Source organism: Hippopotamus amphibius, chromosome 17 (assembly GCF_030028045.1).
Source record: "Hippopotamus amphibius kiboko isolate mHipAmp2 chromosome 17, mHipAmp2.hap2, whole genome shotgun sequence".
NCBI classification, from domain to species: Eukaryota; Metazoa; Chordata; class Mammalia; order Artiodactyla; family Hippopotamidae; genus Hippopotamus; species Hippopotamus amphibius.
In genome coordinates, this window is record NC_080202.1 from 17,220,145 (window position 1) to 17,246,483 (window position 26,339).

The 26,339-nt window shown below is 36.2% G+C and overlaps 1 protein-coding gene across 6 annotated transcripts in view; it reads left to right on the forward strand.

The window, feature by feature from the left end:
• Positions 1-26,339, forward strand: part of NF1 (neurofibromin 1) — a 237,044-nt gene that overhangs the window by 112,706 nt on the left and 97,999 nt on the right. For all 6 annotated transcript variants that reach the window (XM_057714095.1, XM_057714098.1, XM_057714093.1 and 3 more), the window contains exons 18-31: positions 173-422; positions 967-1,040; positions 1,268-1,351; positions 7,872-8,312; positions 8,712-8,851; positions 9,116-9,238; positions 9,704-9,787; positions 10,525-10,641; positions 11,242-11,423; positions 11,543-11,754; positions 14,595-14,756; positions 14,910-15,013; positions 20,341-20,476; positions 24,362-24,424. In XM_057714095.1, coding sequence (XP_057570078.1) covers positions 173-422; positions 967-1,040; positions 1,268-1,351; positions 7,872-8,312; positions 8,712-8,851; positions 9,116-9,238; positions 9,704-9,787; positions 10,525-10,641; positions 11,242-11,423; positions 11,543-11,754; positions 14,595-14,756; positions 14,910-15,013; positions 20,341-20,476; positions 24,362-24,424 — 2,172 coding nt within the window. The remainder of the gene's footprint in view (positions 1-172; positions 423-966; positions 1,041-1,267; positions 1,352-7,871; positions 8,313-8,711; positions 8,852-9,115; positions 9,239-9,703; positions 9,788-10,524; positions 10,642-11,241; positions 11,424-11,542; positions 11,755-14,594; positions 14,757-14,909; positions 15,014-20,340; positions 20,477-24,361; positions 24,425-26,339) is intronic.

Below are 26,339 nucleotides of genomic sequence, written 5' to 3' on the forward strand. Positions count from 1 at the left end.
TCTCATTCAGACAAGGTATTCTGAGGTTGGAAAATTCTATCATGGTTAAAGAGGAGAAGCTCTTGTGGGTTATTGTATGCAGACACGTATGGTACAAAGCTTGTTGTATCATTGGGTTTTGTAAGTAACATTACATACGTTGCAAATATTTGCCTCCCACCCCCAACTCCAGGATAGTGCAGCAGGGTGCAGTGGAACCCCACCAATATGTCGACAAGCCCAGACCAAACTAGAAGTGGCCCTGTACATGTTTCTGTGGAGCCCTGACACTGAAGCTGTTCTGGTTGCCATGTCCTGTTTTCGTCACCTCTGTGAGGAAGCAGATATCCGGTGTGGAGTGGATGAAGTGTCAGTGCACAACTTCTTGCCCAATTATAACACATTCATGGAATTTGCCTCTGTCAGCAATATGATGTCAACAGGTAAATCATGGATCATGTTTTTTTTCACGGGGTCTGCCTTGAATCACGTGACATCTGATTGCTCTAGGAACATAGGAATGTATTTAAGATTACTACTTTGTAAGTTTACAGGGCTAATTCAAATAGCTTACCTGAAATCCTTTTCTGCACAAGGTAAGGTGAAAGTAAATAGTATTTAAAATAAGTTGTTCATTTCTCACTGAGTTTTTAATATTCCATATACATTTGTTTAAAAACTAAATTGCTTTCAGTTATAGATTATATAATTTACTCTGCCTGAACTGTACATAGTGAAGTTTTAAAAACACTGGCACATGTTATGAGTAAGTGTAGGTGGGAATAGCTGTTTTAGGCTGTGGACATTGTGGAGTCCCAGTTAAATATCCCTTTCCTGTGAGGCTGGTAAAAGAAAGTGTTCAGCTTTATCATTTGAAGTATTCATTGAACTCCTCCTTCTCTGCCTTTTGGGTTGGGCTTGCCAGGTTCTCCACTGGCAAGCAAGGCTCTAAGTGCAGTAGGTTGATTTGCTGTTGTCTTTGCTTAGGAAGAGCAGCACTTCAGAAAAGAGTGATGGCACTACTGCGGCGAATTGAGCATCCCACTGCAGGAAACACTGAGGTATGCCCTTAGCAACAGAAACATCCTTCGCAGGCTTCCACCCTCAACTTTAGAAGGCTTGTGTTATGTGTATGTGACCAGGAATAGCATTTGAAGCAATCTAAGATATGTGCATATTACAAGCAGGATATTATAATATGCACCAAGTTTGAAACCTGTCTATTACTGATTGATTTTTTAGCTCTAGGTTTAAAGTTGCTTTCAAGTGGTAATTGCCTTCATTTCAGGCTTGGGAAGATACACATGCGAAGTGGGAACAAGCTACAAAACTAATCCTCAACTACCCCAAAGCCAAAATGGAAGATGGCCAGGTGAGTTTGTGAAGCTGATTTTGTCTGTTGATGGATCTGCTAAACATACGTACTTCACTTCATCTTTTGTGAGTGACTCTTAGTATAATAAGTGTGTGGATGTCTTAAGACTGATATTTAGTTGTGGTTCATTTAAACCTGCACTAATATGGTAGCCATTAGCCACTCGTCAAATTAAAATTTAACTTGAAATTAAGTACAATTAAAATTCAGTTCTCTGTCATACAGTAGCCACATGTGGAAATTGACTGCCATATTGGGCAGTACAGATATTAAATGTTTCCATCATTGCAGAAATATTGGACAGCTCTGAGCTAGAGATGATTTATGGTAGAGACCATTCCTTTCCCCTCTTTTCTTTCTCTTTCTCTATCAGAGTATTTCACAGAATTTGCAGGAAAGGAGCGACAAATGTAGAAAAAAATAAATTAAAATAGAAACAATACATTTTACTCTTTTATTAGATATTTTGATTAAGGGATCTGGTGGCCAGAAGATTGACCCTAGGTTAAATGAAATTTTAAAATTTGGATATTTCATTCATCAACTTATCATCTGTTAACCTGGAAATTAACAATTAATTGATATTTCTGTATGTTTGATTTGTAATGGCCATATTGTTCTCATTATTAGATGTTTTAGAAAAACTCATTAGTCTCCCATTGTTTTTTTTTTCTTGTCATGTTTAATTAGAACAAGAAAAAAAGTTATGTTTTTGTGAAGCAAAAAATCTGTACCTAATGTCATTATTTGGAGAGGGACACATGGCTTTAGAATGAAATTTTTTTTTTGGTAGCTGTTTTGTTGAGAGATAATTCACATAACATCAAATTCACATGTTTAAAATGTATGATTCAGTGATTTTTAGTATATTCAGAGTTGTGCAGCCACCACCACAATTTAATAAAAACCCATACCCTTTAGCTATCATTCCCTAACCTTCCCCCTACACCTCCACTGCCGGCCCCCAGCCCTAGAAAACCGCTAAGCTACTTTCTGTCTGAGTAGACTTGCCAATTCTGGACATTTCATATAAATGGAATTATATAATATGTGGTCTTTAGTGACTGGTTTCTTTCACTTGGCATAATGTTTGCAAGGTTCATTCATGTAAATCAAAGCTTTCTAAAGAAATTTGATATTCTGTGTTGATTATATTAGTCTATGATAAAAATATGTTAGTGGCTCTTTAAAAATATAGATGATAATCTCAAGTTTGGGTTTTTTTTACTTAAAGTTTTTTTTGCATCTTTCACATAGTTTTTAAATTGAAGTATAAGATATATTCAAAAATATGTGTAAATCGAAGTGACAGTGCAGAGTATGAGGTGAGCATACCTGTGCAACCAGCACCCACATCAAGAAAGAAATCATTACCAGCATCCCAGAAGCTTTCATTGTGCCCCTTCCAGTTACTAATGACCAAGAGTAACCATTATCCTGATACAGTCATTTTCCTGTCGTTAAACTTATATGAACGGAGCAATACAAGTATCCTCTGATATCTGGCTTCTTGTACTCAACATAATGTTTCTGAGATTCAGCCCCACTATTTCATGCAGTTGTAGTTCATTTATTGTTATTGAAATATATTATTTTATTCAGTCCTCATTTTAATTTTTCCTTTCTATTCTTTTTTTTTCTATTAGATAGTTATACAAAGATTAGTTATTTTGAATAGTGCTGCTATAAACATTCTTGAATGTGTCTTTTGCTGACCTTATAGATGTATTTCTGTAAGGCACACACTTAACAGTGGAATTGCTGGGTCAAAGGGTATGCAGATACACATATGGGGAATATAAATGGATATAATCACATTAAAAAACTTTGATAGTTTCACCAAAACTTTTAAAAGATAACTAACATTTTAAAATGAACTGCCATAGGGGACTTCCCTGGTGGCGCAGTGGTTAAGACTCCATGCTTCCAATGCTGGGGGCCTAGATTCAGTCTCTGGTCAGGGCACTAGATCCCATGTGCATGCCGCAACTAAGAGTCCATGTGCCACAACTAAAGGAGCCCACGTGCCATAACTAAGGAGCCAGCAAGCTGCAACTAAGGAGCCCATCTGCCACAACTAAGACCTAGCACAACCAAATAAATAAAATAAATATTTTTAAAAATAATAAAATAAAATGAACTGCCATAATACCTGTGTAAATGATCGAGTATCATCCAGACATTAAAAACATTCCTTTTAAAGAATATATACCAAATGAGGCAATTGATCCACTAACATCTGTTAATGGTTTCTTATCCCTGCATGAACAAGTAATTTTTCTTTTGGGATTGTTCAGATTGTAACCCTTTAAAGACCAAAAGTAGGAAATAAAATATTGTACATACTTTTTCTAATTCAACTAGGTAAAAAATATTTTGAAGCACTTAAATATTCAATAAAATTAGACATTTATATCAGGCCTGGGCAGAGCTAAGCTGAAAATATGTGATATATGCTGTAATATATTCAGTTAATAACTGAATTATGTATGTCAGAGAATGGAACAATATTATCAAAGCAGTATAAGACAAGGGAAACTTGAAATTGTACCAGTGGAACAGAATTGAAAATCAAGAAACTTGTGGTAATTGTTTGAGCCCTGATAAGAAGTATGTAAATATACAGCAGAATTCAAACTAGAGAAAAAACACTAACCTCGTTCTTTATGCATTATGAAAGTCAAGACACAAAAGATCCCCTAGACGGGGCTTCCTAGGTGGCGCAGTGGTTAAGAATCCGCCTGCCAATGCAGGGGACATGGGTTCAATCCCTGCTCCAGGAAGATCCCACATACCTCGGAGCAACTAAGCCCATGTGCCACAACTAGAGCCTGTGCTTTAGAGCCCGTGAGCCACAACCATTGAGTCCATGTGCTGCAACAACTGAAGCCCACGCGCCTAGAGCCCGTGCTCCGCAGCAAGAGAAGCCACAGCAATGAGGAGCCCGTGCACCACAATGAAGAGTTGCCCCCACTCACCGCAACTAAAAGAAAGCCCGCGCACAGCAAAAAAGACCCAACACAGCCAATAAAATAAATAAATAAAAAAAAAGATCCCCTAGATGAAAGAACAATGCCATAATCAAAATGTTTATATTGCAGCTTCAGTTTAACGTCACTTATTTAGCTTCTTTTGTATATACTGTGACACAATTGAAGAACATTTAACTGTAATTTGAAAACAGAGTAAGCACCACTATGTTCCCAGAGTCAAGAAGAGAATAAGCATTACTGTTATTCCTTTGTTTCTGTTAGAGATGATCTAATCAAGAAAAGTGCTAAAAAGTACTGAGAAAAGCAAGACAGTGATAAAATATTGGATCGGCCAAAAAGTTTGTTCAGTTTTAAGGACTCATTTTTCATTTTCACCAAGAACTTTATTGAGCAACATATTCTTTAACCAGTCGAACTTTTTGGCCAAGCCAGTATGAACCCTGTAAGGGAAGTCTTTAAACCTAATATGAAAACCACAGTTACTAAAAAATAGGCTGATAATTGTACGTGAAATGCTGTGAATTCACCACACCTAGTTGATACGAATATACAAAATGAACTTTGACTACTGCATAAAAAATTTTTAGATTCCTGTTTACCTGTTGTTTCCTAAATTTTCAGTGCAACCTTCAGTGAATGTTGTTCAGATCTTTCTATCTGTAAACCAGCCTACTAAGGAACAGAGAAGTTTCTCTGCTTCATTTATCAATCCTTCAGAAACATTAACTGTGTCACCATGTTGGACTGTATCCCACAGCAAGGTGTTTCCTTTCTTGCTTACAGTATCCACATTAATGTCTTTCACAGAATTACTGTTGAATTGATGTTTATGAATTTTAGATCCTTGACCAAGATGTTTATGGTAAATAGATGCTACATTGGGAAGATGTTGGAGGTGAGATGGCAGCTCTGCCTGTGAATTACTCTGAACTAGCTCCTCTTCACACCAGATTATTCACTGTCAAAATCAGCCATATTTTTTTCTGACTTTGCACTGACCTGGGAGCTCCCATAACTGACACCATCTGCACTTAGCTTGTCATCAGCCATATGCTCATCATGGTGGTGGTGATGTGGCAGTGGTGGTCGTGGTGGTAGTGATGCTGCATTTAGTGATGCTACATTGCCGACAAGCAAATGATTCGTTTCCAGTGGCCTCCCAAGAAAGTCCCCAGTGCACATAATGCTGCAAGATTCCTGAGATGCTTGTGCTATATGAGCGGCATTCATTTCCTCTGAAATGTGTTCTGGGTCTTTAGAGTGTGAACAGGCATCTAGCATTTGTATTCCATTATCTACTGATGGCATTGGCTCAGTGTTAAAAAAACAGGTCCTTTCCTGTTCCATTGCTTGCTGATGGGCCTTGGGAATCCCCTAAGTAAATGCCTGCTTGACTTTCTTTTTGTTCCAAAGATCTGTACCACAACTACTTTAAGAGGATTATGCCCATGATCTTCATCTTCTTTAAGGGCTTCTAGTCTGCGATGTCTTCTGCCTGCATCTCATTGCCAGAGCTCCCAGCTGGACTGGCTTGCATTACTACAGTTCACCTCATAGCTAGATGCGTTACTGTGCTCACTGGTGCTTCCAGGACCACTGCTTCCATCTTCACCACTGTTGGCAGTTTTGTCAGAACTTCCTTGCTTGGATTTCTTTGTGTTTGAAAGTTGCTGTTGCACATATTTCGTTCTATATATAAGTTGCTTATCCATTTCAATATCACTGCCTCCATTTTGATGAGTTTCACTATTATTGCTGCTTTGAGGACTAACTGAAGGTGACCAAGGTGATGGAGCTGGTCTTCTGAGCTCTTCTTCCTCTTTCCTCTTTTCAGTGGGAAGATTAGTTTTTAATAAAGATACAAAAGAACTGTTTAGGTAACATTATCCCATAATGCTTTAATTAACATCAGTGCCAAGTACAGTGTTTGTTCAGTACAAACACTTGGTTGAAGAGCTGAAATCAGATTAAGAAGATGTCTAAGTGGCACTGGATCCAGATTCTTGATGAGTAAAGGAAATAAGTCATGTAAATACCAACTACACTGTTTCAGCTGTGCTGCAGCCCAAATGCAGTCAATATGCTATGTGCTCAGTCATCCTTCCACTGCTAAAAAAAAAATTCAGAGTTACTTGACAATGTTTGATAATCTCAGTGTGTAAATTTGGTGCATGTATATGCTCTACCACATTGTTGCTTATAAGCCAGTCTGCACGGGTTTTTTGCAGTGGACTTTGTATCTGATACCAGTGACTCATTATTGCATATATCATTGAAGGTGTGAAGTTGATTCATTATCTGACTGAGCCCAGTCAACCTCTTAGTCAAAATAGATCACATAAAGTACTTAAATGCAAGATCTAGGCTTACTTTATCAAAGCATAATGTTGTATCCAGTGGTTCTTTTACTGTGCTACACGTTGTCACCTATGTTGTGAGCCCCGCTCTGTCTTACCTCTTGATCAGGGAGCTTGCATAAATACCTGATAACATAGGTCCTAAAAGAGATAATGGGCTGTGTGACAGCAGAGATATGTAGCCATATTCTAATACTAGATAAAACTGTAGTAAATCCATGTGCTGTAAGAAATAGCAAAGTTTTAAGAGTTGCATATTCAAAGCAGTCATTCATGAGATGTCATTTTTCCCACAAAACAGACACACAAAATGAAGCGAACGCAGTGGTACTTCTACAGCATTCATATCACAGATTTTCCCTAGCATGTTGCTTTCTCGGGTTGGTATATCCTCTGTAGTAAACTGAGTATTGTGCTCGTAAGCAGTAGGTAAGGGAAATTGAATTTGAAAAACTTTTGCCACGCGTAGTAAGAGTTGTTCTTTCTCATCTCTACTCCATAAACTAAAAGGACCAAAACTCCTGGAAGATTCCTCCTCTGTCAGGGTACAAATTCTTGAAGAGTATTATTTTTTATATTGATTTTTGTCTTTCTGTACTCCTTTATTACACTCTTTTCTATATTCGGTGGTTCTTTCACTTGGTTACTCTCATCTTCCCGTGTGGGAATCTATAAGATCTTATGGAAAAATCTGAACAAACTTTTTGGCCAACCCAATATGTTAATAGTAGTACTGTGTTTATAAAGCTGGTCCCAGAGCACTTGAACTTGGGCAGTCACTAACTTATTATGTGCACACGCTGCTTGGTTAAAAATCTCCAAATGCTTATATTCCTTGAAGCAGCACAGATATTGCCTCTCTGTCCAGGAATTGATATAAGCAAATATTTTGAAAGTATGTTCCTTTCTGAACTGCAGTCCATCACCACCTTCTATATCTGATACTGGCTCTGTGTATCACTACCTTCAATTCTGCAAGTTAAGACTCATCTGTCCTCGAGCAGTAAGATACCTTGATGTGGCTAGAAATTGCAGAGTGAAGACTTGGATTTTTTAAATGTAAAAAATCTTCTTTTGTCACGGGGGGATGTTGATAGAAAGTAATCTGTCAAATCTCTCAACCAATTTAGGTTGAACTCATGCTTTTCATAAAAATTTTGTGTTTAGGCTGCTGAAAGCCTTCACAAGACCATTGTCAAGAGGCGAATGTCTCATGTGAGTGGAGGAGGATCCATAGATTTGTCTGACACGGACTCCCTGCAAGAATGGATCAACATGACTGGCTTCCTATGTGCCCTTGGGGGAGTGTGCCTGCAGCAGAGAAGCAATTCCGGCCTGGCAACCTATAGCCCACCCATGGGCCCAGTCAGTGAGCGCAAGGGTTCCATGATTTCAGTGATGTCCTCAGAGGGAAACGCAGATGCACCTGTCAGCAAATTTATGGACCGGCTGCTATCCTTAATGGTCTGTAACCATGAGAAAGTGGGACTTCAAATACGGACCAATGTTAAGGATCTGGTGGGTCTAGAGTTGAGTCCCGCTCTTTATCCAATGCTCTTTAACAAACTGAAGAATGCCATCAGCAAGTTTTTCGACTCCCAAGGACAGGTAAAGTGTTCTCTGTTTTATTTTTCACCCTTCCCTGTGAATAGAGTGACTCATTTAAAATAATGAAGCCTTTTTCTTTTAGATTATTTAATTTTGATACTGGCCTGAACTTTCACATACAATTTAAAAAAAAAAAATAGGTGAAAACATTGCAAAAAGAAGAACCATCTAATGTAGGAATCAGTTTGCTTTTTAGGGACTCTGGTGCATTGGTGTGCCTAGGGTTAACAGTGTCTTGGGTGTGGGTATGAGTGTCTGTGTGTGCCTGTTTGGATACATGCCCATGGGTGCATTTTTACACATGTATGGCATTTAGATCAGGCAACTTCATCTCTCTATGGTCTTCTGCTGTGCATTGCTTCCCAAATCAATTCCTAGTGTTTTGTTCTTTGTATATAGGTTTTATTGACTGACACCAATACTCAGTTTGTGGAGCAAACCATAGCTATAATGAAGAACTTACTAGATAATCATACTGAAGGCAGCTCTGAACATCTGGGGCAAGCTAGCATTGAAACAATGATGTTAAATCTGGTCAGGTAAGCATTCTCCTGACGTGTAGCAGACACATTGGTATTGGTAGTTAGTAGTGAAATAATTTGCCATCCTTTTCTTTGTCGCATCCAAGTTAGGGGGTGATAATAAGGTAACTAGAAGTTATATATGTTCTCATAAAAACAAAATGAAAATCTTAGAGTTCTTACGGTTATATTTAATCATTTTACTTAGAGGTGAAAGCATTTAGAAAATCTTCTCTTTTGTTTATATCTGATCTTTTTTTTTTAATGCTTCTGTCTAAATAGATATGTTCGTGTGCTTGGCAATATGGTCCATGCAATTCAAATAAAAACGAAACTCTGTCAGTTAGTCGAGGTAATGATGGCAAGGAGAGACGACCTCTCATTTTGTCAAGAGATGAAATTTAGGTGAGTTCTCAAAAGAGCAAAGTAAGGTCTTGTGAATCTTATTATGTGAAATGAAGTACAGAAAAATAGAGGGCACCTGGTTATCATGGGAAGCAGGGAAGGTGGAAAAGGAGCATTTCATGGGGTTTTTTTTTTCCTTCATATCTTTTCAAATTTGCCAGACCTTTGTGCCCATGACACTTCCTTTTTCTAAAATTATACTACACTTGAGCTAAGAATTTGGTTCTGTGTCCAAACAGATACCATAGCTAAGGGCTGAAGTGGCGTATCAGTATCCAGGTTGCCCATGTTGGTGCCCTTCTCACTGTTAGATTGGTAACAGCAGTATCTCCTTTATGAAATTGTCATGTTGCCTGGGTGGTTTAGCAAATTGCTTGAACTATTAAAAATTCTTATATGACTAAAAGTGTATGTGTGACTTTAAAAAGGCTGTTTCCTGTTTTCTTTTTCTCTGCCATCCTGTAGGAATAAGATGGTAGAATACCTGACAGATTGGGTTATGGGAACATCAAACCAAGCGGCAGATGATGATGTAAAATGTCTTACAAGGTAAAAAACAAAACGAAACAAAACCAACAAAAAATCTTTATTAGCGGGTTTACTCGAGGCATTAGTGACTACTTCGTTATAGTTTGTATACAGGTATGTTATGTGTATTGAAATTGTTTTTTGAGAGATCAAGCTTTTGCATTTGAATTATATAAAGATATTAATATTTATTATTTCTTTTTCTTTTTAACTAAAAGACTTTCAGTAAAAACAAATGTGAGAGAGTGTTAAGTTTGGAAAGTGTGTGTTGTCTATTTAGGAAGAATAGTCTACAGTTGGAAAATAAGATATATAAAGCCCTAGATTCTTTTTATTTTTTTGATTGGATAGAGATATTATTTGAGGAACTTAGTTTTGAGTCTTTCTAGAATGCAATTTCTTAAGTTTGCTCTAATGATAAATATTTACTGCCACGTATCAGAAATGTTTAAACATTATGAATTATGTAATAACCATTCACATATATTTCTTTGACCAGGCTTGGTTCCATAGTAAGTGATTTTAAAGTTAGTCATTTTGCCAAGATTACTTTGTAGAAAGTTATTGCCTTCTCCCCAGCTTGAAATGTCTTTTCATTCTGGGCTCTGCATATGAACTCATTAGGTTTTCATAACAACTTGTTTAATGAAATAGGTAGTTATTAAAGTTCATGTCTGTTAGGAAGAAGTTTATTTGAGGAGATAGTGGAGTGGAAGAACCTGAAAGATTGGTGGTCTTTAAATTTTTTTTTTCTTCAGAGATTTGGACCAGGCAAGCATGGAAGCAGTAGTTTCACTCCTGGCTGGTCTTCCGCTGCAGCCTGAGGAAGGAGATGGTGTGGAATTGATGGAAGCCAAATCACAGTTATTTCTTAAGTAAATTTCAGTTACCAAAAATACAAAGCAAAAAACAAAGCTCCACACACAACAAATCAAAATGTAACCAAAGTAGCAAATGATTATATTTAGAAAATGGACCTCATTGCTTTGTTATTATGGCCATCAGCTGCTGTTGCACAAACTATAACATGTGCTTGAAGCAGTATTCCCTATGATAGGGCTGGTATCGGAAAACAACTGTGTTTTGTGGTTTTTAAAGAAAATAATTTGATCAGTGAGTTTTTATTGGCAATAAAACCCAGATCACCTCATTAAATCATTTAAAATATCATTGTCTAAACTATTTGGACCACTAATTTTTGTATTCTAAACATTAAAAGTGATGCATTTACCAGGAAACATTGCATCTATTTCGTGCTTATATTATGAAATATTTACTGGGCTTTGTCAGAATAAAATCATATTCAACACAGAACACTTCATAATGAGCCATGCTGGCTGATTACCCCAAGACTGGAGAGAAACAGATACCCAGAGCCACTCATGTGATGCACATGTGATAATTTCAGAATGTCTGATCAGCTTTCTGGTTGACATGGCCTTCACTGGGTAAGGGTCAGTCTTTTTATTTCTCAGGTATTTCACATTGTTTATGAACCTTTTGAACGACTGTAGCGAAGTTGAAGATGAAAATGCACAAACAGGTGGCAGGAAACGTGGCATGTCTCGGAGGCTGGCATCACTGAGGCACTGTACAGTCCTGGCGATGTCAAACTTACTCAATGCTAACGTGGACAGTGGCCTCATGCACTCCATAGGTGAGATAAAATGAAAGCTTCATACAGAAATTTAAAACGTAGAGAACTGGCACATAAGACAAGTGAAATTACTTCAGAAAGACCATGTTAGTAAATTTGCATCTGTCTGTCCATATCAGGTTTAGGTTATCACAAAGATCTCCAGACAAGAGCTACGTTTATGGAAGTCCTAACAAAAATCCTTCAACAAGGCACAGAATTTGACACACTTGCAGAAACGGTATTGGCAGATCGTTTTGAGAGACTGGTGGAGTTGGTTACGATGATGGGTGATCAAGGAGAGCTCCCTATAGCTATGGCTCTGGCCAATGTGGTCCCTTGTTCTCAGTGGGTAAGTTCATTGAGTAAGAGGAGAAGAACAGTGCCTGGCACATAGCAGATGCTTCAAAATTCATACACTCAGTGAATTTTTTTTTAATTGAGGTGAGGTTGATTTACAGTGTTTCAGGTGTACAGCAAAGTGATTGAGTCGTATATATATATATTCTTTTTCAGATTCTTTTCCATTATAGGTTATTACAAGATACTGGATATAGTTCCCTGTGTATACAGTAGGTCCTTGTTTATTTTATATATAGTAGTATGTATCAATGAATTGAATTAATTGCTAAAACTTTTAGAGCTGGAAGAAACTTCAGATATTATTTGAGTGATTTTCAGCTGTGGAAAGTGGTTGACTTTTCTAGCCCTCACTAGATTTCTTAAGTATGAGGATCTTATTTCTCATATTTAAAGAAAAGCTCAAACTCTTTACCTGACCCACTGAAAAATTCCATTTGAAGATTCATCAAAAGAAAATTAAAACCACTGATCTGGTCTGGTGTCTTCATATATTAAATGAGATAATTTGGTTTAAATCTCATATAGTTGTTAGTAATGCTAGAACTAGAATTCAGGGCTTGTGCCTATTTATCATTGATACCTCTAGTTCACAACTCTTTTTTTTTTTCTGTAATGCGTTATGCAATTTTTAAAAAATTTCACCACTTTTATTTGCATTTGAAATTATGACATTGCTTGTTTTAAATACAGAAGACATAATATGGCTATTTGGCATCTCTTAAAAAATTTCCTAGAACCATATCACTTTTGGTAACACATGCTAAACATTTGAGAAGGGTCGTCCCTTTCCATGTTAAAAACAGTATAAACTGTTTAGTTTATGCTGTACCAAAAATGATTTCAGTTTAGTAAAGTATATCTAACAAGGTAATCTGTTGTTGCCTGTAGATGTGTTTCTGCTTAAAACCAGTAGGATCTTATTCTTCATACTTACAGTGAAACTCAAACTCTTTACCCTGGTCTACAAGACTCTAGCCAGCCTGGGCCATGTCTCATCTCTGGTATCATCTTATGCCATTTTTCTTCTTGTTCACCAAACTGAAACCACACTGGCCATCAAACATGTTAGGCTTCTTTCTACCCTTGAGCACTCTTGCTGCTACTGCTGCCTAGAATGCTTATTCCCTGGTCTCTTGTTATTCAAGTTTCAAGTCGGATATCAAGTCCTTAGTGAGGTCTTTTCTGGCCACCTAATCAAAACCACACCCACAGTCATTTTATTCCATCCCTTGTTATTTTTTCTTTGCAGCAGTTATTTACTATGTGAAATTATCTTGTTTATTTGACTGCTTGTCCTCATTCCATCACCATGTGAGCTACGTGAGAGCAGAGGCTGTGTCTGTGTTGTTTACTGCTGTAAGTTCCAGGTCTTGGAGTAGAGCCTGGCATGTAACAATGACTTAGTAAGTAATTGTTTAATGAACGAGGATGGAATCCTGCTTGTAGCTAGGGAGTTAGAAAAAGGAAATTATTGAAATCCTCTTGAAGCCTAATATTAGTTCACAAATCTTCATGTATTTTGAAAATGGATATTCTGAACTACCTTTTAGCACCTACCTATAAATTAGTCAGCACTAAAAATTGAGTAATTTTTTTCAATAAAAAGAATTAAAGTCCAAGAGGCTTTAATTGTTTTGTTTTCTTTCAGTAAGTCATTTCTTATGTGTTTTATATTAAATGACTTTCTTTTTAAAGAAGGACTTCTATATTAGTCCAGATCTATTAGAACTATATCTAAAGGAGAACAAAATGGAAGACAACTTTAAAAGATTTTAAGTCTATTTTGTAGATTTAAATTCTGGTACTTAAAGTTTTCAGAATTTTGCAGTGGAAGGATTAGAGTGGAAAAAGACATTTAGGACCACAGTCTAAAAATAGTTTTGTTTTGTAACTGAATTATCTTTCGTAATTGTACTTGGCTTTAAAATGGAGGATAGAATTTTTATCTAGCCAATTATGTACAATATTATGTAACTACAGGAAGTATAGCAGAATATTGGGTCTTATTTGGCTTCAGGTTATCTGTAGTTAGGGTTGTTAAATTTTTTCCTTTACTCAAATAACAGATTATAATAATCCTGAGTCCAGACAAGAATAAGAGGAGCTACAGGCCGTGATCCTGGCTTTGTGGTCACAGAGTTTGAAGTTTGGGTCATCTTATTATGGCTGCCCCTGTTCTCTCTAAATCTCTTCCCAACATGTGTCATTAAACAGTGATTTACTATCACATTCATTTTTCTTGAGTGTTAACTGTGGGGAATTATGAGGGTACTAGATGGGAATTAACCACCCATCCCCACTGTGTAAATCTGGCTAAACTCTTGGTTCTGAATGCACAGCCTAGGTCTTTTTCCTGACTTGCTGCAAGTCCTATAGTTTTTCCAGTTTTGTTCTTTCTTGCCTAGGCCATTTTCAGTGTTCACTGAGTTTCCCTGACCATATGAGAAGAGAGTAGAGCTCTGTGGTCACCAAAGTCTTATTCACTCTCAGAAAATGATCTGTGCATATCAGATTCATTGTCAACATCTTCTATTTCTGTCTTCTTTCATTTTGTCATAGAATTTGAGCTGAATCCTGGATTTTTTTATCTTCTGGTAAAGTCTTGGCCTCTCTTTTATCATTTAATCTTTAGAATTAATAACTACTATAGGTATATAGAAATAGTTGTCTGTCATAGACAAATGTACACAGATAAACCACAGGGGAAAACTTAATCAGTCACCATGTACCTCGGTTCAGCAGGTGGTTGTCAGCTTTGGATTTGCCTTTCAGTTTCCTGTGTAAGGAAAAATGGAGCAATTTACACTAACAGTTTTATTTTGTTCTCAGGATGAACTAGCTCGAGTTCTAGTGACTCTGTTTGACTCTCGGCATTTACTCTACCAACTGCTCTGGAACATGTTTTCTAAGGAAGTAGAATTGGCAGACTCCATGCAGACGCTTTTCCGAGGCAACAGCTTGGCTAGTAAAATAATGACCTTCTGCTTCAAGGTTTGTATCCATTCATCTTTCTTTTTTTTTTTTTTTTTGGTGCGGAGATATGCCGAACAGTGATTATGTACAGAATGTATAGAGCAGAATGTCTTCTTTAATACAAGCTATTTGGAGCAGGCGTAATGAATTCCTACGTGTGTATTTCTTTAGGTATATGGTGCTACCTACCTACAGAAACTCCTGGATCCTTTATTACGGATTGTGATCACATCCTCTGATTGGCAACATGTTAGCTTTGAAGTGGATCCTACCAGGTTTGTCCTCTCATCTGCAACAGCTCTCCATTTTTTCATTGCCACTACATGAGGCAAGGCCCTCAATTTCTTCCCTTGATTCTTTTTTTAAAAAATTAATTAATTAATTAAATTTATTTATTGGCTGCGTTGGGTCTTTGTTGCTGCACATGGGCTTTGTTGCTGCGAGCAGGGGCTACTCTTCATTGTGGTGTGTGGGCTCCACATGGTAGTCGCTTCTCTTGTTGCAGAGCACAGGCTCTAGGTGCATGGGCTTCAGTAGTTGTGGCACACAGGCTCAATAGTTGTGGCTCATGGGCTCTAGAGCACAGGCTCAGTAGTTGTGGCACATGGGCTTAGTTGCTCCGTGGCATGTGGAATCTTCCCAGAGCAGGGCTCGAACCCATGTTCCCTACATTGGCAGGCGGATTCTTAAGCACTGCGCCACCTAGGAAGTCCTCCCCTTGATTCTTAAAATTAGTATTTAATTATAAAAGTTACATACAAGTACATTTTTCTTAAAGAAAAGTACAAATAACATTAAAGGTGTCTTTGATTATCACCTCTGGAGACATGGCACTGTTAGTAGTTAGGCTGTTCTTCTGTCCTTTTTTTCAGTGCATTTGCAAAGTGTGTATTACAGTGTGAGCACTTAATATAAATGGTAACATATTATATACATGGTTTTGCAACTTTTTTTTTTAACATACCCTATATTTTAGAACATTCTTTGTCAGTATAGAAAGATAATGAATCTCATTCTTTTTAACTGCTGCATAATATTTTGTGGTTTGGCAATATCATAGTTTATTTAGTCAGTGCTATGGTAGCAACCATTGATGGCTGTAGTAACTTTCTAATTATTGTCTTACATTATCTTCTTATTTGCAGGTCATTTGCTGCAGGAGCTATTCTGAAACCTAAATTTTTTAATTTTTTTTTTAGAAACCTAAATTTTTTTGTCCTTTTGTTCAAAACCAAAAGGGTGGAGGGCAGGGAGGGGTGAGAGGGAAACACCCAGGAATCAGCTATCTCCTGTATTCCTGATAAAAGTGATTAAAGAGTGGGGCTTTAGATCCTGTGGGCTCGCAGGCTGGTGCATATTTCACCTTGAGTTAGACGCATCTTCCCCATGCCCTGCACAGCTAGGTAACTACAGGCTTCTATCACAGGGACCAGCAAGCTTTTTATCACAAGTGAAGAGAAGACCAGAATATATCTTTTCTGCAGGCAGACGTATCTAGAATGGAGAGGATGGCACTGAACTGAAAATGCTTGACTCTATTTTTTTAAATCTATCTTGCTCTTCCTCCTATAATGAGGAGTGACTTAGAAGGGAAAGAGGCCAAGGGGTAGTAATGCAAGGCACAGTTTAAAAATTACCATCTCTGGGAAGCTTTCTACCTGTCCCCATGGTATCTGGCTTTTGGTTGGCATTTCATAAATGTTTGTTGAATGAGATTTTAAACACTTATGCTTGCTTTTTCTAAGGCACAACATCTCTTGTCTTTCAGTTAGGACCTTTTATTTTATTTTACTTTATTTTTTATTTTCAAGTTCAGAGCTTCTTGATGGTTTCTTTTCCTAAATAATTTTATTTGGCAAGTTCACATCAGTTGACATTTTTGGCTCTGCCTTTGCTGAAGTAATGTAATATCTAATCAGAACTCTGGCACCTAAATTAACCAGTTATTGTTAAAATAGTTAAATAGTTGTAGTTTAAAAAGCAACATTCTTTTAATGTCATCTTGGATTTTGTTAACATTAGGCAATTTCATTTTCCAGAGGGTAAAAAATTACTTAGAGAGTGAACTAACTGCCTGAAAGAAATCTGCTGTACTAAGTGTTTTGGTACAGAGAAGTCAACTAGATGACAAACTTCCTGTGTTCAGATTACTTAAGATCAAACCGACATCTTTTCTGACATGTAGAGAGCATGGAAGTCCCATGTACACAACAAGAAAAAGCTGAAAATAGAAAATCAACAACTCTTCTTAGATTCATCAGAGAATTGAAGGGCACCCCTCCTCCCCCCAGTAAAGGGAAAAAACTGGCATGAGAGCCAAATTCAGAGAATCCCAGCTTATAAGGAGAAGGTGCTGCTGGAGTCAGTAACTGGTAGGAAGCTTATACTGTAATTGACAAATTGCTGGAATTTGAGTGTGGTTTAGCTTGAGAAGGAAAACTCCTGGGGGCCCTGTGTTAGGAGGACCCCCACACTTTTGTGAGGTTGACCTCTAGAAACCCTACCAGGTTCTCATGGTGAAGATGGGAGAAAAGTACCCTTGTGCTCTGGGCAGGGGAGGGGGAAAAGTAACCATTTTGGAATGTGCCCATAGTGTTCTGTTCTCCTTTACAAAGGCCTGACTTCAAGGGAAACTACCAGAACCTTATCTGACCTGGAGAATGGGCAATTAGTTATCCAACTTCAGCCTCCTCTAGCCTTCCTGACTCACATAAGGGGAGAAAAAAGGCTAAGAAATTCTTATGAAGGTCACAGCCCAGTGACTCTGGCCCAATAAAACAATGGAGATATAAACATAAGATTATAGACTGCTTCCCCTCCCCAGTACTCACTACTACATCAACAGGACTGCAGCGTATTAATAGTAGGTTACAACAGAGCTTCAACACAGAGACTCTAAGAAGAAATTTCTTGGGAAACCAGACTGCTAAGTAGACAAAAACAAGGACACTGAAAGAAACTGACACATATAGCTACAGCAAACATTAAATATAAAATACAACCTAAGTCCTAGCCAGGTTAACATAAAACCTTACACTAAAGACCTCTTTTCTCTGTTCCTGCCACCCAATCTGTCTTGGGTCTTTGAATAAAAAATTGCAAAGCATGCTAAAAAAACAGTTAAAATCACAGTCTGAAGAGACAAAGCAAGCATCAGAACTAGACTCAGATGTGACAGATTTTGAAATTATCAGACTAGAAATTTAAAATAACTATAATATGTTAAGGGCTCTAATGGAAAAAATTGGACAACATGCAAGAACAGGTGGGTGATTTAAACAGAGATGGAAGCTATGACAGCATCAAAAGGAAATGCTAGAAATCAAAAACATCGTTAACAGAAAGGAAAATTGCCTTTGGATGGGCTTATCAGTAGACTGAACACAACTGAGAAAAGAATTAGTGAACTTGAAGATATGTCAGTAGAAATTTCCAAAACTGAAATGCAAAGAAAAAGAAAAGTGAAAGTATATCTTATCAGAATGTGTGGAATATAGTGAAATGTATTTGCAGCATTAAATGCATATATTAGAAAAGAGGAAAGATCTAAAATGAATGGGCTAAACTTTCACCTTAGAAAATTAGAGGAAGTTCAGTATAAACCTAAAGCAAGCAGAAGGAAAGAAATAAAAAATAGGTTAGAAATCAATGAAATTAAAAACAGGAAAAGAGTAGGATAAAAAAAGCAAAAACAAAAGCTGATTGAAAATCAGAGGGAAAAATTTTTATACACACAAACACTTAAATAATTGAACACGAATAGATCATAATTAATGAAATAGCCAATAAGTTATCATTGGCATGTGGAAGGCAGGAGGGCTAGATGTTTTAGAGGGACATCTGAAATAGAGGGCAGCATACCTGCTGCTGTGTTGACTCATTAAGAAAAAGTTCCCACAAAGTAGACAAGAACTGTCAAGGTTTCTAGGAATCTCTTCTAGCCCTGTTAAATAAATTGTTAATCTTCTCTTTCATATACAGAACTCCTATGCCCTCCATATTTCAGATTTGAGTTACTGTTGTAGCTTCTTAAGTGATGTCCCTGCATAAAGCCCTCATATTTAGACCAATCTCTTTTTAGTTCCCCATATATCCCAAGTTCATTTTCTGCCTCTGGCTTGCCGGCAACTGGTAGCCATGTGAATTAATCATGTCTATCTCTGGTTTGCAGTTTTGACCTTGCTATCTTGTCCTGCCTTCCTCTTTCTGAAATGCCCTTACTTCTTTTTGCCTATGCAAATTTTATCCCTTGTTTAGAACTCACCTAGTCCATGAAATCTTTCCAGCCTGTAGTCTACGTTAATTTCCAAGCTCTTACTGTATCCATATGCTGTACCACATGGTGAGCTGCAAGGAATCTGGAGTGATGACTCGAGTGTCCCAAACCTTTATGTAATGTGTAAATTAGCATAGAAGTAGAAAATTACTAGTTAAGAGATTAAAAACAAGTATTTACTCAATAAATGAGTAAATTTTGGTTTGGGGAAGGAACTGTGCTAGTTTTTAAGGGGACGAAGATGAATACATCTTTCATGGAGCTTCCAGTTGAGTAGGGGAGAGGAGACGTGTAACAAGTAGTTAAGTAGTGACTTTCACAGGGATGTGTTTTGAGAGTTCACATTGTGCCAGTTGGGCAGCTCAAGTAGAAGTTTGTGTATTTGATAGCCACTGGGTAAAATTTAAACCCCATAAAGTAGACATTATAATTATTCCTGTCTTGCTGATGGAAAAAATGAGGCTCAGAGAAGTTAAGTATCTTGACCAAGGTCATAATGGTCAATAAGTGGTAGAGCTGAAATTTAAACCTAGTTAGTCTGCCTTCCGAATATCTGCCTTTAATCACAGCAGGAAGACTTTAGAATTATACAGATGAGGGGCTTCCCTGGTGGTCCAGTGGTTAAGACTCCACGCTTGCACTGCAGGGGGCACGTGTTCGATCCCTGGTCTGGGAACTAAGATCCTACATGCTGTGAGGATTGGCCAAATAAATAAGTAAATAAAATACCTTTAAAAAAAAAAGAATCATACAGAAGAATTAGCAACACTAATTGGATGTGGGGAGTAATGGAGTACTGCAGGCAAAGACAACATCAGAGGTCACCTGAATGATGTGACTGAAACAGTGATGGTGCCATTGACAACATGGGGAACACGGGATGAGACATACAAGTAGGAGGAAAAAATCAGCTAACTTTGAACAAACTGAGTTTTAGATACTGGCAAGAGGGATACCTAGCAGTTAGAGATATCAGACTGGATATGAAAGGTAGTTCAAAATAGGACCTAAATGGCCACAAAATATTGGAAGCATGTCTAACTTTACTGAAGTTATGGAAATAAAAGTTAAAAATGTGAGGTGCCCTCTCCTACCTACTAGATGGATAAAAAGTTAAAAAATCATATACTAAATTTGTGAAAATATAGCAGGATAGGAATTTTTATACACAGTTCTCAAAATTGCCTTTTTTATAGTTGGTTTGTTCAAATCAGGTTCCCAGCAAAGTCCAAACATTGCATTTGGCTGAATGTCTCCTAAGGAGTCTCTTTTAAGGAGTATGTTTGTTTTTAATTGATTTCGCTTTTTGTTTTTTTCTTTCGGTAGATTAGAACAGTCAGAGAGCCTTGAGGAAAACCAGCAGAACCTCCTTCAGATGACCGAAAAGTTCTTCCATGCCATCATCAGTTCCTCCTCCGAGTTTCCCCCTCAGCTACGAAGTGTGTGCCACTGTTTGTACCAGGTATGCCTAAGGTTAGCAATTACCATTATTAATCCACAGCTAAATTTAAAAGAATGCTTTACCAAAGAGGGATTTAGCTGCTGATAGTGGTGGTTGATAATACTGAGTCAATTTAGATGAATAATACATTAAGAATTGTTTAAATTGGCTTTAAAAATATAAAGTAGTTTAAGGGGGTACTTTAAAAATAATAAGTTTTTCTTGTGTTGAGAACAAGTTTAAAATGCACCATATCTACTGGGTAAAATAGATGTGATTAAAATGAGATATATAATGGAATTTTTGTTGTTGTTTTTATCTTTTACCTAAATTACTCATAGGGTCTTTCACATTATGAGGCCAGTCTACTCCTTGCTTTTTGCATTGTGGATTGCTTGATCTATAATTTTGATTTCTTCATTAAGGTCTATTGTGTTTGTGTCACATTTTCCCCGGACAGGCTGATGTCTATGTTATGTAGAATGCTGCTTAGAAAATATATTACATCATGATTCACATCAAATTATTAGACTTTCCAACACTAGAACTGCAAGTAATGCTTCTGAGTTCGGATGTCCACAGTCATACCCTACTTGTTGAGGAAATTGCATCTGTGTTCTTATATGGCTTCCACTGTGTTTTTGATTGGCATATGCAGCTTCAGAAATGATTTAATCACTCCAAAGGAGATTAGTGCAAATCCACATTAGCCTGTTAAAACTGATTCTGGAAGAAACATTAATGGGTCTGGAGTTTGGAACAGGGGCAGGTATAGGGGAAAGAATCTATGCATTTATCAAAACCTATGCCTTTTGTGTGTTTTTCTTTGCAGAGTTATTCCCAGCCATTTGTTTTTTAGCACAGGGCTTCAGTTGCTTAGAGACATTAGCAAGATCAGTGAAATCATCATTTAAAAAAGCTGTTTCAGGCTGCTCTGTGTGAATTTTCCCCCCGTCGCTATTTATAAAGATGTATCTGCTGTATCTATAAAAAAAACTTTCATCATATTCATAGATGATAAAGCATACTTAGCATTAAAACTCTCTTAATTTATCATGACTTTTCCTGCCTTTTCAAAATAGCTTGAGGAAGCTTCGGAGAGCCCCACATAAATTTTTCAGCTAGTTAAATCTGAGACCAGAGGGTGGTTTAGTTATAATATGAAATCTAATGCAGTAAATAATATCTTACATTTGGGCATTATTCAGGTTTCTCTTTAAATCCAATTCAGTCTTTCTTCTGTTTATAAAACTAGGCAGAAAAGCAGTGGTGAGCACATATTAAAAATAGTCTGGACCAACTTCTTGGCTGGCCTAATAGTAACTTTTCAGAGAGCAGATGAATTTCTAAAGTGGCAGTGGCTTTGACTTTAGCTGGTTAGAAGTGAATAGGTAGTGACTACCTGGTTACATATATGGTCTAGTAGATTTTAGTAGAAATTCTTCATGTGGTTGTCTCCCTAAAAGAAAAAAATTTTTGTATTATCAGCAAACTTGGAGTCCCATTTGATAAAGAAAAAGGAACTAAGTGCTTGGCACTTAGTACTTGGGAAATATTTAATGAAGGAATAAATTAACCACATTCCTCCCACCCAAGTAAATAAGATTCTTGCCAGCTTTCATAGTTAGGAAGGGAGGGAAGTAGTGAAAATAATGCAGAAAATAAAGCCAACTGATAGTTGGTGGCTTATTTAACCAGTATGTCTTGTGCTTTATAAAACATTCCATAATACAATATCCCATATAAGAACAGACCTGAATTATTGTATTAAAATTTCACATACAGTTATTCTCTTTAAGAATATTATTTAAATGTTAGTGCATTTTTGGAAAGTATTGGATAAATTTATTGTTGAAATGTACAATACTATAGAGGAAAAGATATGCTATGCTATTTATAAATAAGGGTTTGTTTTTTAATAAGTGATAATGGGAGATTTTACATTCACTAATTAAAAAAGAAAGAAAAATAAACTTTGATCTCAAGGTATTCTTTCATTGAGTCTCCTTCCAAATGTAGTTTTTGCCTTAGTTTGCTCTTTTATTTTTATTCATTTTTGCTTCTCCTGGCTTTTCCTTGCCCTTTTGACTTTGACAGTAGCATAGTGGTATGTTTTTACTTCTATGTTCTGCTGGGAGGAATAGCAGTCAGTTGTTGTTTTCCCTCTAGTAAATATGTCTCCTGCTTTGGGAGCTACTGGGGAAAATTTGAAAGCAAAGTGCATGTATTGCTCGCTAGTGAATTTCTCTGAGCTTTAGGTCTTTTTACTTGAGTTAGTATTTTTGACTGTTAAGCCTTTTTAAAATCATGCTTTAACCAGCTCTTTCATTTTATATGCCTCCTTGTTTAGTGGACTGGGTTAAGGTTATATAGGAATAGCCAACTGTGAACTAAGGCATTTTCTCATGTATTTATTTCCACTTTTCCTCCTGATAGTTTTGGAATAATGAGAAAATAATTCCCAGAGTAGATATTCTCCTAAGTTGTGGTGAGAGAATTCTGAGAAAGAGCTAAATATGATTCTAAATAAATGTCTTTTCCTAGCAGATCTGCTTCTGCAAACAGAAGTAGCTTACACAGAAATTTTAAGGCTGTAATTGATGATTATATACCATAATTGAAAATAAAAAGTATATAAAACTGCATTTTTGTGATACATTGGGTTACTAGTGCTTTTGTATATAGTCTAAAGTTTGAATCAAAGCTTCTTGAGAAAAGAACTGTGTCTTCTTGTTTTGCTGCTTTCTTGGAGCGCTTAGAATGGTATCTAGCAAGTAGGTACACAGTAACTATTTGGATGAATGGTTGGATGGATGGATGAACAAATATCGAACTAACTTTAATCCCAAATTAGCATTGGTTATGGTGTTGAATGCACAGAATTCCTGGAATAAAATGCCATGTATGGTGGATTAAAGAATTCTAATTTGTTTTCAAAATATTTTAAAAATAATTATTTTGTCTAGTCTAGTCCAATCAGGAGTCTTAATTTTAACAGAGCTCCTTGGCCTAGAAGGAGCTCTGAGAGATGAAACCAATATGTCTCTGTGGGTTTTGGGGTGGGTTTTTTTTATTTTTTTGTTTTTTGTTTTTTTGAGACATTCTGATAAATGGTCAAATCTGTGAAATTTTAAGCAGGCTTACAGTTTTATGCTGTAATTTTCTCTGCAGTTTCTTCACTTTAATATTAATGCTTATTTCTAGTTGAGCTGATAACATTCTTTTCCCAAATGTTGCAGAGCTTTTAACCTCCTCTGATTAGAACTTTTTCAGGAAGTAGCCTGCAAACAAAAATAAGTGAAATTTTAAGAATAATCTTTCTTAAAGAGAGAAAGAGAGACTTTTAGCTCAGAATCTCTAAAGTGTATTTTTCTATTATATTTAGCCACTTAATGTTTATTGTTTTAATCAGTAGGCTATGAATTCAGTGCCAGCTATTGAAAAAAGAACTTTTTAAGTCAATTGAAGGATACACAGAGAAGTATATATAAATATATATATCAAGAAAAAATTATGTATACACATAGAAGTGTTTTTAGAGTATGATCTACTTGTAATGAACATTTTACATAAAATTTATCAAAAGCTAGGAATTAACTGAAATGTAAAAATTAAATATCCTCAGATTCACTTGAGGAGAGCTTTTCTGTGATTTATAGCCAGAAATAGTAGATATGATTGCCTCAACATTTCTTGCTGTTTATTTAGTGCTTTGGCTTAAAAATGTAATAAAAATTAAAATCCAGAAATAAAATTCATCCCTCAAAATTAAGTTGATTTCTAATTTTTTGTTGATTCCATTTGTGTTACATTTTGATCATGTAATTTTATGTACAAGCCAACATTGTTTTTGTTTCTGTATGTAGTTGGTGCTGTGACTTGTTTGTGCTCATCTCTGTTCTGTAGGCAACTTGCCACTCCCTACTGAACAAAGCTACAGTAAAAGAAAAAAAGGAAAACAAAAAATCAGTAAGTTTGGAGAACTTTTTTTTAGCTGTTTCTTTCAAAGCAAAACAAAAATCTTTTGCTGTTTGTTAAGAACATCTTCACTTCAGCCTATTTGACCTTCACTGTAAAATCATTCTACTAATTCTGGCACAAAATAGCTTTCATTTCAATTAACCCTGGAATTAAGTTACATTGAAACATTCTCTGTGTTCCTTTGGTTTGATTTATCCCAAAGGCATTTTGGGGGCATTTGTTGCTTTGGATATCCCTGGTCTAATTTTATTATTCCTATTTTTTAAATTATAAGTGAATGCAAAAGAAACTTAATTTCAAGGCCTTAGGAAATGCTGACTCTCTTCATTCTTGCTTCTTGTTTGCAGGTAATGTGAGTGATTTCTTTTCCTAGAGATGAAAGTTTTTCTTAATTGTTAGAAGTACATGGAAGGAAAGTGTCACTTTCTGAATCTTACCTAAAAGTAGCTAAAGTTTGTTTTTTACTTGTTATATTTTTATCTAGACAGTCTCAGCCAGAATTTTAGATAATTGTGCTTAGATTATAAAAATTCTAATGGTTAAAAAAAAAAACCACTTTTACCTTAGAAAAAATCATCATTAAACTATTGGGACTGAGAATATAGTACTTTTGAAATAAAGGAAAACAGTGAGTCCATATTTATAGAGAAACACCTTATTTGCAAACATGATATGCATATACTACCATGCTTCTATGAACTTGCCCTAATTTAAAAGGAAGAAAATTATGGTAGTCATAATTATTTTCTTCCCGTGAGTGACATTTGTCCAAAATATTAACATGCATTCATTTTAAATTTGCCGTTATCTGTCAGTATGACCAGTCTTTATCAGGCTCAGTACTGCCTTTGTTCATACAATCCAAATGAATCTAGAGAAAGATATAAAGAAAACCTTTAGGAGTCATGTAGGTAGTTTGCTTTAAAAGATAAAATTTAGTGTATAGTATTCATCTGGTTTCATCTTTCATTTCTCATCTGAGCTTTACATATAATAAATTTCTGTTTTAAATTCAGAGCTAAATTAAAATTTAGAGACGTAAGCGTTTATGTCCATTCAAGAGATTCTTTTTTGGGTATGTTAAGTAAATTTGATCAGCTGTGAGCAAATGGATTGGATTGGATGGCCATCTTGCTTAATAAAAACATTTCTTTCTAATGCTGCAACCTTCTAATTCTCAGCATATGTGGATTTAACATAATATGCACCATCACTGTTGAAATTAATTTGCTGTTTCTAACACTCTTGTTTGGTGTTTTACTAATGCCATTGTATAGTATATCACATAAATTAAAATTCAGGCTTTCTCTGTTTCTCTAGAGCATGTTTTCTAGCCTTCCTAACATTGCTTTATTTATTAAGATTTTGTCTAAAATTGTTCCTTGAAATGTTTTTTTTCTACTAGTGTTATTTTCAGATTTTTAAAAAAATGTTTCTGGGTAACACTAAGTTTTGGAATGTATTTCTCAGCACAAGTGATATGAGGTCCTTGTGGAAACAAAGGAAATCTAATTGGCAATATGAGATATTTTAGAACACATTCCAAAGTATGAAGACAGTATAGTTATTATAAATTTAAAATGTTGGTTTATGGAGTTGTTGGCTAAACAGAATCTAATGATCTTTAAAAAGCAAGGTAACTGTCCTTTGGGGTGTATGTACCATGGATTGTAATATGTTAAATATATAGAGAAGGTTCTAGTTTCTGGTATATAGGTGTATAGTCATAGATAATTCTCTTTATTATACTCAAACATATACTGTAAATTAGATCTCCTCTGAGAAGTTGTCACCCTGCCTCAGGTAATTAAGGATGGATGGGTTGTGATCCTCTTGCTGATGTACACTGTATGACTGCATTTATTCGTAACCTGTAGTTCGGTTTTCATGGTGAGGGGGAGGT